The sequence below is a fragment of the Archocentrus centrarchus genome, chromosome 19, assembly GCF_007364275.1.
Source record: "Archocentrus centrarchus isolate MPI-CPG fArcCen1 chromosome 19, fArcCen1, whole genome shotgun sequence".
Lineage (NCBI taxonomy): Eukaryota > Metazoa > Chordata > Actinopteri > Cichliformes > Cichlidae > Archocentrus > Archocentrus centrarchus.
Genome location: NC_044364.1, coordinates 12,763,681 through 12,779,196, shown reverse-complemented (window position 1 = coordinate 12,779,196; position 15,516 = coordinate 12,763,681). Strand labels below are relative to the sequence as shown.

At 39.9% G+C, this 15,516-nt stretch overlaps 2 protein-coding genes across 2 annotated transcripts; one reads left to right on the top strand and one right to left on the bottom strand.

Moving 5' to 3' along the window:
* The first annotated feature begins 260 nt into the window (after positions 1–260).
* Positions 261–7,235, top strand: LOC115798314 (7-methylguanosine phosphate-specific 5'-nucleotidase-like). The gene is made up of 10 exons (XM_030755125.1): positions 261–421; positions 1,815–1,889; positions 2,062–2,160; positions 3,049–3,118; positions 3,240–3,286; positions 3,414–3,499; positions 3,659–3,748; positions 4,090–4,252; positions 5,197–5,397; positions 5,468–7,235. The coding sequence occupies exons 1-10, from the start codon at positions 419–421 to the stop codon at positions 5,585–5,587; spliced, it is 954 nt and encodes a 317-aa protein (XP_030610985.1). The 5' UTR covers positions 261–418; the 3' UTR covers positions 5,588–7,235.
* Positions 7,190–13,876, bottom strand: fkbp10b (FKBP prolyl isomerase 10b). The gene is made up of 10 exons (XM_030755123.1): positions 13,680–13,876; positions 13,267–13,412; positions 12,211–12,400; positions 11,855–12,000; positions 11,340–11,529; positions 11,032–11,177; positions 8,812–9,001; positions 8,560–8,702; positions 8,277–8,440; positions 7,190–7,691 (listed from the first exon to the last, which is right to left on the bottom strand). The coding sequence occupies exons 1-10, from the start codon at positions 13,874–13,876 to the stop codon at positions 7,497–7,499; spliced, it is 1,707 nt and encodes a 568-aa protein (XP_030610983.1). The 3' UTR covers positions 7,190–7,496.
* Between the last annotated feature and the right edge of the window lie 1,640 nt (positions 13,877–15,516).

Sequence of the window (15,516 nt, the reverse complement as noted above, 5' to 3'; positions counted from 1 at the left end):
TGATCCCAAACACACTGCAATGCAGTATATGCAAACATAGATTGGCCTCCCCAGAGCCCATACCTCAACATTATTGAAGCAGTGTGGGATCATCTTGACAACGGAACAAAAGGCATCCAACATCAAAAGAAGGGCTCTGAATGTCCAAAGACTACTTGAAGAAATTAAAAGAAGCCGTCCTCACTGAATCCTCTTCTATCAAGTAGGAACCAATATACCTCGGAACCATAGTTAGTGTGTTGCAGAGTTAGGGGAGCTGTATGTCTGTGACAAGCAGGAATGTAAACAATTCAAACGAGCAGCGGATTGTAAACTGTAGGATTAAATGTTTGTACATAGACAAAGGTCGTTTTAATATAATACCTTTTTAGCACATGCTCTGAATAACGGTTGATACGTCACTGACCTCCGTTTGAAAATGGTAAGCTGTAAACATCAGCTGTTGCGTAATCGTTTCAGTAGTCTGAATCGGCTGTTTAAAGTTTAACCGCTTGTGTTAGGACAGCGGTTTGGTCGGTAAAAACGGAGAATAAAGACGGCTTTTCATTCAAATTGAGCTGACATTTCTACAGCATTGTCAGCAGGCTGGTTTTAAGCTGTAATCATAGACTGAAGTGCAGTTTGAAAACCGGTATTTAGGCCTAATTCATGCTTTTATTTTGGAAGAAAATAGGCACATATGAGCGGCTTTGAAACGAAAACTAAAAGACTAAAAGACTAGAAGACTAAAAGAAGACTAAATAAAACGACCGAGCTTAAGGATTTAACAAAAATAAAAGAAGCTCTGTGTATTGAAGAACAATTATTTTCTGCACTCAGATTGAAGTACATTTGTGGCAATGACTTTAATTCATTTGTGTAAAAGGTCAGGTTTTCTTGAGTGGTATCTTTCCAATAAGCACAGTTTTTATAGACTAATCAGTGGCCGTTCAGTTAAATCAACCTGCGGCCATTGTTCACGTGTTATGGCAACTTTCAACACAATTTTGTTTACTAAATATCATGCTGTGTGTCATGACTAAGAACACAGGGGTCAAATCTAATTTTTTCAGCATCTTCTGCTCCGATTTGCGTAAAAAAAAAATTATGGTCCGGACTTTGGACATACATAATGATTGTTGTAAATAATAAAAAAAAAACCAACAAAAACAACAAAAAACTTCACACTGCAAAAGACAACTAGTGACAATTTCTGAATGGTATGAAGTTGTATTTCACAATATGTTAAATGAAACATGTAGAATGACTAAGGAGAAGCATTCCTCCATTCTTTAGGAACATATTTGTGGAGAAGGATTCATACCGTGGCAGGATCATGAGTGCAGACCTACACACAAAAAAAGTACTTGATAAGTAAAGAAAATTGCTGACCCCCTCAAACTAAGACAGCCAAGCTTTTCATATGAAGCACTCTGAAACACTGTCTGTTCATGCTGGGAAAACATGAGTTGTTGGGTTCTGCACAAGCTCGTGGAGTCAACAAAGAAGTAACAATCATTTTCTAGAAATTCACCTTTTACTTAATTAATCTTACATTGTCATTTGTCAGGAAAAGATTTGCATTACATTTTAAAGATAATTATATTCACTGGCGACATGGGCTTTGTTATACCTCATTGTATATGCTTGCCTGGGAACAAATTTTACTGCTAAGTCACATCCCAACCCATCTAAAAAAATGCATATTGGTTTCACTAGGAGCTGATCTACAAATTAAACACAATCTTCTCCAAAACATTAGCCAAAGTACTTTATATTCACTCTGTATTTTAGACAAAGAGAACTGTTATGGCTTTTCTTTGGCTTACTTGCAGATATACCACATCCCCTGGATCTATACACCAGTGCGGACTGTCCTGGCAATTTGGCACCAGCTGACCAAAACTGAGGTGAGCAAAGTAAAATAAGGTTGGTTTATTTTGTTTTTCTAAAAATCATAAATAACCTCCTGTGCATGGGTGTTGGGTTTTCACTGATGTAGAATGTAGAAATGTTACATTGTGCAGAAAAAGCTTAATTTTAGTGAATGTACATTGTAAGTCCAGAGTCTTTTCTGTTCAGATCCCAGAGCTGGCCAAGTGCTCGGTGCTAATGCGGGATCGTAGCAGAGTGGAGGATACAATCCACTGTATGCAGCGAGCAGGTGCAGGCAGCCTGCAGGTAAGAGCACTGAGTGCCCGTCATATACCCATGTTTGCAGATGTTCATTTGAAGAATTTGATTATTTTGAGAAGATTGCAAAGTCACTCCAAGAGTCTTACAGAATCGAAATAAGAATGTGTCAAAAAGACCACAACATGCTCTGCCTGTATGTAGATGGATATTAACTTACAGTTTACCAAAAGTGTTGTATTAACTTTTTAGGAATTGCAGACATTTTTATACACAGTCCACCATTTTCAGAGGATCAAAAGTAATTGGACAAAGTAACATAGTTTTAAATATAAGGATTGTTTTTAGCAGCATAGTGACACAGTGGTTAGCACTGTTGCCTCATAGCAAGAAAGTCCTGGGTTTGAATTCAACCTGTGGTCGTGGCCTTTCTGTGTGGAGTTGGCATGTTCTCCCCGCGTCTGCGTGGGTTCTCTCCAGCTTCCTCCCACAGTCCAAACACATGCAGTTAGTCGGGTTAGTTTAATTGGTGATTCTAAATTGCCCGTAGGTGTGAATGCAAGTGCAAATGGTTGTCTGTCTTTCTGTCTTAGCCCTGCAACAGACTGGCGACCTGTCTAGGGTGTACCCGCCTCTCGCCGGTATAGGCTGAGGCTCAACTGACAGATTAACTCTCCTTTCCAACACCCTGGCATAGACCTTCCCTTCCTAGGGAAGCTGAGGAGTGTGATCCCCCAATAGTTGGAGCACACGCTCCAGTCCCCTTTCTTAAAAAAAATGGGGGATTATGTATAAAAATTCCTAAACACTTAAAGCAGTGCTTTTGAATTAAAGCTGAAGGTCTGCACTCCAATCACATCTTAATTGTTTGATTTTAAAATCCACTGTGGTGGTGTACAGAGAGGGTGTCTGCTCCAGATGTCGCTGTTTTCACAGGTAATCTCAGACTTCGACATGACACTGACCAGATTTGCTCACAACGGCAGGAGAGTTCCCACCACCCACAGTGAGCACAAAGATTACATGACTATGAAATACTGTTCCCGTGATTTATTACAATATACACATACAAATTACTGGGTGGATAATGTCATTTGCTGCTTTGTTGTTCACATGTATGTTTTTAGACATCTTGGATAACCAGTTGCTAATTAATGAAGACTGCACTAAAAAGGTAAGTGCTTGACAGACACAAGGTAGTTAATTACACCTTTGTTGGTGTGATTTACAACTAACTGTGTTTGTTTGTTGCCATGTGGTTAGTATATAAAACTGGGTATTCTGTTGTTGGTCTGTTGTAGATGAGGGAGCTGTTGAACACTTATTATCCCATAGAGATCGATGCTAGTCGGAGTGCTGAGGAGAAACTGCCTCTCATGGTAGAGTGGTAAGAAATAAACCGATTATAATAATAACTCATTTGGTTCTAAGGGCTCTTCAGAACATACTGGAGAATATACAGTCAATTATAATTCATATACATACTGATGTACAGTATGATGCATGTATGATGGTTGATATCTTGAATTTGCTCTCCTGTCTAAAGGTGGACAAAAGTCCATGAGCTTCTGATTCAGCAGAAGATCAGGAAAGACATGCTGACCCAGGCTGTGAAGGAGTCCAGTGCCATGCTCAGGTACACATAAGCTGGTTTTATGCACAGAAAAAAAAAATCTGTTTATAGTTACATCTGCAAGTGTAATTATAGAGCTTTGTGTCATTTAAAATCTTCTTTGAGGCAGGTGATCGTTTCTATAAAAATTAGTTTATTCCACTGTCACAACAGAGCTAATAAATTATAGCTGCTCTGCGATACTCTATTTAAACTCTGTGGTGTTTGCTCATGTTTCATGTTCTAACGTGGGTATGTTTGATGTGCTTACCTTACGATATAGTGCCTTGAAGTGACTGTTGCTGTGATTTCGCGCTTTATAAATAAGACTGGATTGAATTGAATTGAATTGTTTCTCTCTTTAGGGAAGGGTACAAAGTATTTTTTGACCATCTGGCCAAACACCAGGTCCCTCTGTTGATCCTCTCCGCTGGGGTCGGTGATGTCTTGGAGGAGGTGATTCGACAGAACCACGTCTTCCATCCCAACGTCCACATCATCTCCAACTACATGGACTTTGACCACACTGTGAGTTTAACCACACCCAGCCTTACACAGGTTTCACATGATGGACACGGCTGTGTGATATTCTCCATTGTTGTGTATTTTCAGTCAGTCCCAGTTGAGTGTATTTAAGCAGACATTTTTTTTTTTGTTTCATTTGTTTGGCTTTTTTTCATCTTCTCTTAAAACTGTGATCCTATGATTTTCTTATTATTTCATATTAGCTTAGTTTCATTACTTCTTGTTACGTCTTATCAGCTTGTCAGTCATCTGTGAATCACTATGAACTGCACTAAACTACATGAAATGTGCTATATAAATAAAGTTTGATTGATTGGTCCAGTACAATGGAGGTAAAAGCCAGGATCACGATCAAGAGAAAATTCATTAATATTAAAATTCATTAACCAGCATCTCATGAGGAATTTCTGGCCAGTAAGGTCTGATTTGGACTTCCACAGAGAATCTTTACAGAGCCTGCAACATTATCTATGTAAGTGGCCGACGTTGCATTTATGCTTGTGCAGGTGCATTACGTGTTAATTACCGTGTGGGTGTGTCCCAGTGTTTTACATGTGGTTCCAGCCGATAGAAACAAATAAAATGTTGGAACTTTTTTCTCTCCTGGGTCCTTGCTCTTTGTTGGTTTTATATTTGTTTGTTTTGTCAGGGTACTGTCATTCCTAATTAGGTTATAGGGTCTTTTGATTACCTATAGGTGTGAGTATGCGTGTGAATGGTTGTCCATATGTGTCCAGCATGTTCAGGTTTCACCCTACCTCTTACTAAATGCCACCTGAAGTAGGATCCAGCTAGAAATGTCTATGTAAAATTGATAGATATTATTTCCCATCATGTTACCTCTTGTCATAAGCCTTAATGCATCTTTGGTGTTTAGGCCGTTAAAAGGATGAGTCAGCCAAGCTTGCATTTATCTTATTGTAAAGCAGCATTGTCTTGTTATGAAGGGGGTGCTGCGAGCCTTCAGAGGCCAGCTGATTCACACCTTCAACAAAAGAGAAGGCGCTCTGTCACGTGCAGCCGGCCTCAGAGAGCTGCAGGGTCGACCCAATGTGCTGCTGCTGGGAGACTCACTGGGAGACCTGACCATGGCTGATGGGGTCGCTGAGCCCCAGAACATCCTCACCATTGGCTTCCTCAATGACCAGGTCAGACTCGTGTAGTTCAGTCCTGCAATTTGTTTTGTTTTTAAAAAGCTCATTGTCTGTTTGGTTTCAGGTGGAGGAGAGGAAGGAGTCTTACATCAACTCCTTTGACATCGTCCTGGTGAAGGATGAGACGATGGACGTTCCAAATGCCATCCTAACGTACATTACCTCATCAAGAGACAACAAGTAAGACGCACAAAAAGGAGCAGGACTTAATGGCAAAATGCACGGGTGAACTCATTTGCTGCACTGGACCGTCTCACAGCCTCACTGATCTCAGGACAGGATATTTGAACATTTGTGTGCACAGCGAGTTGTCAGTGGCGTAAATCACACACACACACACACACACACACAGTCACTCCTTATGCTGAGGGTTTTATGTATTTTTAAAGTCTGAGTTTTGACTTGTATTCATTGTAATGCAGAGCAGAGGCTTAAAAATGTAGTGTTCTGGTTTCACAGACATGGCCTGGGCTTTGAGTGAAACTGTCTTCTAGAGCAGCATCGGCCCGGCCACGTGCTACCTCAATATAACTCACTGATCTGCCAGAACATTAAAAACACAGACAGGCAAAGTTAATAACATTGATCATCCTGTTAAAGATCCCGTGTTTGGCTGGGAAGCTTTGGGTCCTGGCATTTATACGGCTGTTAGTTTGACATGTAACACTCATCTTCTTAAGCCCAAGCACACACTCCTGTTACAGCAGCACTCTCCAGTCTCTCAGCAGGACTATGCACTCCACCACACCACGCACAGCCTACAAACTCACAAGATCCCAATCTGACTGAGCTGAACCCACTGAGGTGCTATCCCCGTAACCCACAGCAGATCCTTTGGTTACATAAGGTAGTGTTAATGGTGCAGATGACCTGTGTATTATTGGCAGCCCTCCTTCTTAAAAAAAAAAAAAAGAAAGAAAAAGTAAAACAAAAAACTCTTAAATATTTCAATACTAATAATTACCCAGTGTTTTCTAATTTTATGTGACTCCATTTAGGAAAAAGCTGTATTTTATGTGTACTGTATGTTACCTTTGTGTACACTGTAAGTACTTGAAGTTCAAGTCTAAGCATACTGTACATACGAGTTTCTTCATAGGGTGCAGCTATGATAGTGCAGCAGTCAGCCTTTAAGCTATTTGTGTTTTAAAGGTTTTGAATCTGTGACGGTGGAGACAAACACAATAACACCATGCTACGCTACACAAGTATTTTACAGTGTGCGGTTACTGCATGTTAAATGTAGAAAATGTAAGCTTGCTTTAAATTTCTTAACGCATTGCGCTCAAAGTTGTACAGATGTACATGGACTTCCTTGTATGTGCTGGCTTTTTAATTTAAATGTACTGTATATATATTTTTGTTAAATGCCAAGGGGAAAAAAGATTTCCCCTTGATTTTTTTAAATTCTTATTAACAATGATAAAGTAATAAGACCACATAAATCTTGCAGATTCTTAAAAAAAACTGAATTACCACTGCTAATAATTTCAGGTTTATGGTAATAAGATGATAATTCAATAGACAGCTTTTCTGTCTATTAGACATGTCTAATAATTCCTTTATTAATATATATTTTTAAATTGGTAACAATAGATTTCAAGCAATGGAAGCTAAATCAGCACATTTTAGTCTTATCACATGTGCAGGTGCTTTTCAAACATTTTAATATTTTTCCTGTGTCCTTGTCTATTTTAAAGATTCCCATTAAAGTTATAGACTTTTTTTTGGTGCACAGTGCGGAGCTGCAACATCATGGTGAGGAAATAAAAACAAACACAACTGATTGTAGAAAAAACATTTTCTTTTTCTTACAAACATTTTAATAAATGTGATGTTCAGGGACAAATAAAGGTGCTTGTTTTTCTGAAATACAGCAATCAAACAGACAATTGTAACACAAGGAGAACAACAAAAGATCTACTCTTTTTTTTCTTGTGTGAAAAAATGAAACCACTAAACCATGACTGTGTGGGGAAAAAGTCTCTTGTTACCTGTTTCTTTCTTTTTTTTCTTCTTTTGGGGGGGGTTGGGGGTTTTTAAAAGGTGTTGGAGGTTTATCCCTGAGAGAGAACCAAACAATTCTGTCCTCATCACAACTCCTCGTGCCTTGCCTGTTCCCGCTCTTGATCCTCATCCACCTTAAGCTTCAGCTCGCTGGCTGTGATCACGCCATCTTTATTTCGGTCCTGGTTTTGGAACATGTCTGTGACGACCTGCTCCATGGTCAGCCCAGGCTTTATGCGACCTTTGCCCTCTGCCACCTGCAGCTTGATGAACTCCCCAAACTAAAGTTAAAGAGATCAAGTACCATCAGTCATAATTAGCCAGCAATCACCTCCTTTATCTGCCTAAGCAAGATCAAACATAAATATTAATCCTTTAAATGAATCTGATAGTTTTGGTAGAACAATGTAAAAATCTGTGATGTTCTTAATATCACCTCCAGATGGCGCCAAAGTAAAGTAAGCTAGGTACATTTCAGTGAGATCCATTTTCCTCCAGTAAAGTTTTGTGTTGTCATTCATCATTGAGAAAAATTAAGGTTTTTACATGAAAAAAAGCAAAATAAATGTTACAAAGTACAAAAATCAGTAAAATGCAACTGATATATAAAATCTTAAGAGTAGCTAACACAATGTATATAAAGTATTGTTTTTTACAGTGTAATTCTGATACTTTTAAACACATGAACATGTATTTCCCCCTAATGTATGAAGGAAACAGAGAAATCTCTTCTTCAGCTCTTTATCATACCATCTTTCAATATTTAGATACATTAGCCCCCCCGACACTTGGAAATATCATACATTTTTCATCATACATATTTTTGAAAATCTACTATGTGTAATGATGATGGCCATGGTAAATACCTCCTCCTGTGGCACCTCTGCGTTCTTGTTCATGTCCAAGGCTTCAAACAGGTCTGCCGGAGTGTCCTGGAGCCACACAAACAGGTAACCGGGCGGCACGCCCTTCTCAAAGCTCACCAGCTCTATGTCAAAGATCAACACGGCACTGCTCGGCACGCCAGCAGCTGGCAGGAAGATAAAAAGACAATTTTTAACATTGCTTGTATACGATGGCAACTTTTACTGGTATTATTGTCATAAATGTGGATTATAACAAGCCTCAGTCATGCAGCAGAAATTTTACCTCCTCTTTCCCCGTGGCCGAGGTGAGGCGGCACCGTGATCACCCTCTTCTCTCCCAGACACATGCCCTGCAGGCCCTGGTCCAGCCCGTCAATCACCTTGTCTGAGCCCAGCACCACGTCCTGAAGGTTCTCATAATCATGTCTGAGGACGAGATCAGTTAAGAGACAAAGTGGGAATAGGATGAATTATGCTGATATTAAAATTTAAAATTTGTTAAAAGAGAGCGGAAGGTGTGTTTTTTGTGACTCACGAGGAAAAGAGCAGCGTGCCATCCATAAGGGAGCAGTTATAGTGATAGTGGACGAGGTCATTCACTTCTGTGGTGTCATTGCACCCTTCAGGTCTGTAGGTGATCTGGATAGCCACTGTGTCGTTGGGATTGTGGAAGTCGATCACGTGGATGTCAAAGACGAGCACAGCAGAAGGAGGGATCACGTCACCTGGGCAGATGATAGAATGATTTTATCGTAGTGAAAAATGCACATAATACCTTTGTGGTTAGTTTATACTATGTGAGGAATTAGAAAAATCTTTAAAGACGTAACACTTTAGTAACACTCTATAATACAGGTGGAAACTAGGAGTGTAATTCCCCTAGAATTACATGAAATTTCAAAGTATTTTACCTGAAATTACAATGTAATGGATTAAGGGGGTTAAGTTTTTACAGGAAAGAAGAAATAATTATACTGTAAGTAATTTTAAGTAGTGTGTAATTTCTGGGTATTTTAGTGGAAAAACAAACAATTTCCCCATCTTTCACTGTAAATATGCTGTACTTTTAGGGGCATATATAGTGGCTTACTGTTGACAATTTACATTTTTATTATGTACTATATAGATGTGCATCATGGATGTTCCACTATTCAATAGTCGTCTTATATTACATGTAAAAATGTGATCCTTCCTTTCCCACTTAGAAGAAAAAGCAAACCCCAGCAAACATTGCATAGGCCCATGTGATTTTATAATGATGGAGCCAAGTTCAGCTTGAATTTTTCTTTCACAAATTGTTCAACCTTCAACCAGAACTTTCAAAAGGGGTTTGGGGAAACTATAAAAACTGGATTAACCTGAATGAAGAAAGACTCCTTTTACCATTTAAAATTACTGACTGTATAATTTGTGTCTCCTTTTCTGTAAAATACCCGGTGGTTATGCATTACTTTAACACCTGGATGTTACTTGCACTGCTTAATATTACTTGCACGCTTTGTACTTAAATGTATGTACAGTATAATTCCTGTAAAATCTTGAAATACTACCCCCTTATTCTAGTGCATGTACTACTAAGTATTTGCAGGTAAATTTAATTACATTGCAATTTCAAGGAAATACATGGAAATTCCATTTAATTTTAGGGGTATTACACCCTTAGTTGCCAGCTGTATTATACTCTGTATTTATACTGAAAGGTATTAAAACAAAGAGAAGTAGCAAATTCCCACATTTGAGAAGCTATAACCAGCAAGTGTTTTCTGATAACAGAATGATGAGCAGTTTCCTCTCTATAAAGTACTAATTTCATCACCATTATTTTTTATGATTAACAGTTTTATTTACAGTATTTTTTTTTAAACAAAATTCAAATATGAATCAACTCATGTCAGGATGACTCCCCTTCTCTTGCAAACAACCCAACAAGTCATCACCATCCAACAACTACTCTTGGCTACAATGAAACAAGTTCCACCACTCATAATAAACCTAAAATTTTTAAATGAAGTCCAGGTGTAATAATAAAGCAAGCAGAAACAGAATAGAATAGAAATTGAACATATGACACAGCACATACTGCTCAGCGGCTGCTAATTGTAATGGTACTGTAAGACTGCTGCCTCTCATACGGGACACTGGGGTTAGAGAGCTAACAAGGCTTCATCACCCACGTGCTCAGTAGAGCCCTATCCAGACATTCTGCTTCTTTTGGAGCTGATGAAATGAATCCAAAGGTCTCCAACAGCAAATGACAAAGCTGCAAGCATCTGAAAATCTGAAATTCAGGTACTTTAAACTGCAGCACTGTATCTTTAAAGTATTTCAGTGTATCATCATTATATAAACTCCCCCCCCCCCCCCCCCAAACCTGAATACCCTTATTCCTTCCAGCAGTAGGAAAGATTTACCTACACATAAGTTTGGGTTCAGCAAAATACTACAAAATACACTCAAATATGGATCAATACTTTATCTTTCTGGAACAGTCAGTGTGTTTCAGTTACTTCATACTGTTGAAGGACGAAAATAAATATACACAAAACATGTCAGTCCTAAGCCTTCTTCTGTTTACAAATTAAAATTTGCTTTATATTAGTCAGATATCTTATAATACACCTTATAATAAGGTCATAATCTGGTCCTCTCTTTGTGAGTTGACCAAAAATACAGATGCATTTTGCTCTCAATATTTAAGCAGATTTCTGTCAAGTGTTTTTTTTTCCTGAAGGTGGGAAAATTGAAACAAACCCACCTGCGCCATTCTCGCCATACGCCAGGTGTGGGGGAATGGTGAGCCTCCTCTTCTCCCCAACGCAGACTCCCAGCAGGCCCTGATCCATCCCCAGAATTATGTACCCCATCCCTATGTAGGTGTTGTAAGTGCTGTTCCTCTGGTAGCTTGGGGGGGGGGGGGGGGGGGGCGGGGGGCGCAATAAAAAGGCCATAAATACACTTTTATGTTTAAATCTTAAGCTGTATTAGCAGTGATGGGACAGCAGTGTTATTTCACATGTAAAGTAAAAACTAAGCTCCAGTCGAATCAGCAGTCACTGAGCTGACCTGGTATCGAAAGTGACTCCATTTAGGAAGGTGCCGTTGTAGTGGTACCGAATGTAATCCCCCGCCACAGACCTGCGAGTGCACGACTCCGGCACCACCTGGTTCTCAACAGTGATGTTATCCTTTGGGTTGTGAATGTCCACCAACAGAATGTCAAACACCAGAGTCGCCTGAGGAGGAATCTCTGTACCTGGCAGACAAAAAGATGGGGAATTTAAGACTTCACATCTACTAACTGCAACATACAAGTGGTTTGATACAGAGGAGAGCTTTACTTAGGTTAGACTTCATGTTGATCTTTCATTGTTTATGTCCAACAACTCCAAAATCATGTTGCCTACCTCAGCTTTAGTGTTACTGTCTGAAATATTTCACTTATTACTTGTGTTTGTAAAACCGACTTCCCTTCATAAATACATTCATCAGCTGTGGGCTGGACCCTTTATTGCACTTTATTGTTGATTCTTTCTTCTTGAATCAACCTTTCAATCCTTTGTAAAATCAGAGGTCCTCACCTGATCCCTTTTCTCCGTAGGCTTTGAAAGGTGGGATGACGATTTTTCTGACCTCCCCAACACACATGCCCAGCAGGCCCTCATCCATGCCCTTGATCATCCAACCCTCACCTACTAAGGTGTTGTGTGTCTGCTTCCTGGTGTAGCTGCGTGGGGCTCATACAAGGGCAAAGTCAAACACACAACTTCACACAGACAACATACCTGCATGGCACAGCACAGACACACAAGAGCTATAATTCAGATGAGGATTTGTTGACTTAGATTTAGAGCTGACTCATTATTTAAGGATACAATTCCCTCATACTGGTTTGAATGAACAGTTTATAAACATCTCCACCAAAATCATAATTCACCTGGAGTCAAAGGCAGTGCCGTCTAGCAGAGTGCCGTTGAAATGGTAACGCACAAAGTCGGTGCGCATCACGGACCGCTTGCAGTCTTTGGGAGTGGTGATGGATTTGGTGACGACCAGGTCAGCTTTGTTCCACAGATCCAGCAGATGGATGTCAAACACGATAGTGGCGTCTGGAGGAACAACATCACCTGAAAATACGGTTGGATGACAGTTAGATGGAAGTAAAACAAACTAAACACAGTCACTAAGGCTTTGACGGCGTTCTGTAAAATCCACACCAGCCTTTATTTGCATGCATTTCCTTAAGTGATGCATTCCAGTTGAGCTAAGGTGTTGGTAATTTAGTTTTTGCACACTTCAAACAACACTTCTGTCTGGCAAGTTAAATGCTTACAAATACAGGACGACAGGTCTTGCTGTTTAGTTTGAGTTTCAGCACTTGGTGATGCTATCAGGTCGCCTTAACAGCAATAAGCCCACCAGAGAGGTGACAGGCACTTGCCCACCTGCAAATGCCAGAACCCATTTCTATATTGGACAACTGCCAGTATGTGATCATTTGATTATGCAAGATTGTTTGTAGATGCGAATCACATAAGCGTGAAATCTGAAACAGTAACAGCCCACTAAGGTAGCCAGTACAGTTATATTTATGCACATGCTAAAACAGAAAAGCCACAAAGTACCTGCTGAAGAACCAACTTGAAATAGCTCACGTCTGGAGCTATTTGGTTACTCTGCAAACTCAGCTGTGCAGTATCAAAGCATAAAAAAAAACTAGCTAAAAATCGTTATCATATATGCATTACATTGTTTTCCGTGTAGTTCACAGCTGCAGACCCTTTAATCATCACTATACACTGTATACATCTGCCCCTGTCTGCTGCGGGGTTGGGTTTTTTTATGTCTTTGATTTGAGTTACAGCATTTTTACAATATAAGTCTACAATGCTAAATAAATTGTCAATAAATTGCCAGTAAAAAAAACAAACAAACCAAAAAACCTCCCATTAGTTAGTTAGTAATAATGTTTATATATGACCTATGCACTTACCTGCACCGGTGCTTCCGTAAGCGAGCTGTGGTGGGACGGTGATTTTCCTGCGCTCATTCACACACATCCCCTGCAGACCTTTGTCGACGCCAGCGATGAGCCGACCTTCCCCGATCAGGCCGACTTTAGCTGCTCCTCTCTGATGGCTGTGAGGGAAACAAAGCGAATGTCATAAGTGGGTCAAGAACTCAGAGAAAATTGCCTCTGCAGAATGTGCACGCAGAGATTTATGAAGGGACCCTGCAGACTTGCTTGGACACGTAGATCATTATCTTGGCATTTTTATGTCTCTAAATGATATTTTGCTGTTACAGCCGGGCTTTGCACTTTGGTTTTTGGGGCCTTTGTAGCTTACCCACTTCCAGAGCAGTGAAGTCAAATCATAAATTATAGCATAATGCGGATGGACTCACCTCGAATCAAAAGTTTTTCCATCGACAAATGTAGCGTTATAGTGATAGCGGACATAATCTCCGTTTTTCACTTCTCTGGCGCAGTCCTTGGGGATGAAGTATCTGTCCACGACTACATCTCCTAACACAGGACTGGGGTTACAGTCCACGAAAGACCAAGTAATGAGAAGAAAAAATACAACGCAAAAGGAAAACATTTTTTTCTGCGCAGAATTACTTCAAATAACTTAAAATGGATTTAAAACATTAAAAAATGTCATCAGCGTAAGGCCTGCGTTTGGGTGCGCTCTTCACAGCGCAGAGGGGCCAGTTTGCAGATGTGGAGCAGGGCAGCGGCGTCTGAATGCTGTAAACGTGGACAATCTCCAGGTTGCTGTACAAACTTTTTTTCTTACCATAGTAGAAGGAATGTCGGAGCTGGGAGAGGCAAGCGCCTCCGTCAAACTTACCACAATAAGAAAATCATGAATTCCTTCAAAATAAAATAATAGCGGTAATTGAGCGGACTGCGGATGTTTTGCTGGGGAAGACACAGAGTACGAAACAGTAACTATAAAGATAACAGCACATAAATCCTTGGTCAACATGTGCTTTTTAAAGTAAAGAATGACTTTAAAGTCCCCCCCGCTTCCAACGTTTTGTAAAGATAGATTCTGGTTTTTAATTTAACCAAACGCGGGCTTTGAAAACTTGTCTACAATAATATGCTAGCTTTTTAGCACAGAACCACTCTGAAGTCTCTTAGTGCGCCTGGATACCTAAGAATGTAACATTTTTGCTTTTATTTTGAAATCAGTGTCGCCTGTTCTTCCAGTGTGGTTTGACTCCTCAGCACCGCTGTATGCATCTGCGGACAGAGAGGCTGAACCGCCTCTCTGAGCCGTAAAGTAGCCCGAGAGCCTCAAATGTTTCGGCTTTTCATTAATGCCGTGAAATTCGGGACATGTCCAACTCATGTGGTGTTCACTTCCTTTCCATTCTCATGAAATCTTAAAAAAACACCAACAATATAGCGGACATATTTTGAAATAAAAACAAAAAAGCATGCCACAAGAAATTGACTTAAATAAATGAAAGCGGGCGTTATTCTCAGGTTTAACAGAATAATCCCGTTTAAGAAGATTTAGTACAAACCTGTAGCCACATGATCCCCAACTACGAGCTCCCGAGAGGAACGCACCCACAACCCGTTACGACGCCGACCAATCAGAGTCAACGGATCAATTACCTACCGAGTGCTAATTATTAATTTGAGAAGAGCATGAAGACCCTTCAACAGACCTGTTATAAATTACATCTACTGCGTAATTTAACTTAAATTTGAACTAATTAAACTCATCTAAAATGGCTTGTGCCAAAAAGTGATCGACTGAAAAAAATCTATTTCTGATGGGTTTTTGTTTGGTTGGTTTGTTTTTTAATATCTTTGCTTGTATTGGTAAAAAACAGACAAGGGGTTATGTATGACCTGTTTACCGTTTTACCTGGATAAATAAAGGATATATAAAGGTCGCTTTGCCAAAAAAAAAAAAAAAATTTTTCCAGTCATGACTGGCAATCATTTGTTGGCAAACACTGGAAATAATTTTTTGGCACGACACCGACGCTGAGCTCGCACTCGCAATCACTTTTACGCACGCCTGTTGTACCAAATAAAGAATCGCAACAACTTTAGTAACAACTGTAGGCCTGCACTGAGAGAGAAGAAAAAAAAAACTGATACAACAGCCTCTGTAAGGCCCAATTCCGTAATTCCCACAGACTCCTGATCGGTTCAGCAGACCACCACCACCACACAGTAACTGGAAAACCAGGAGACAGAAGAAGGAACGCAGGG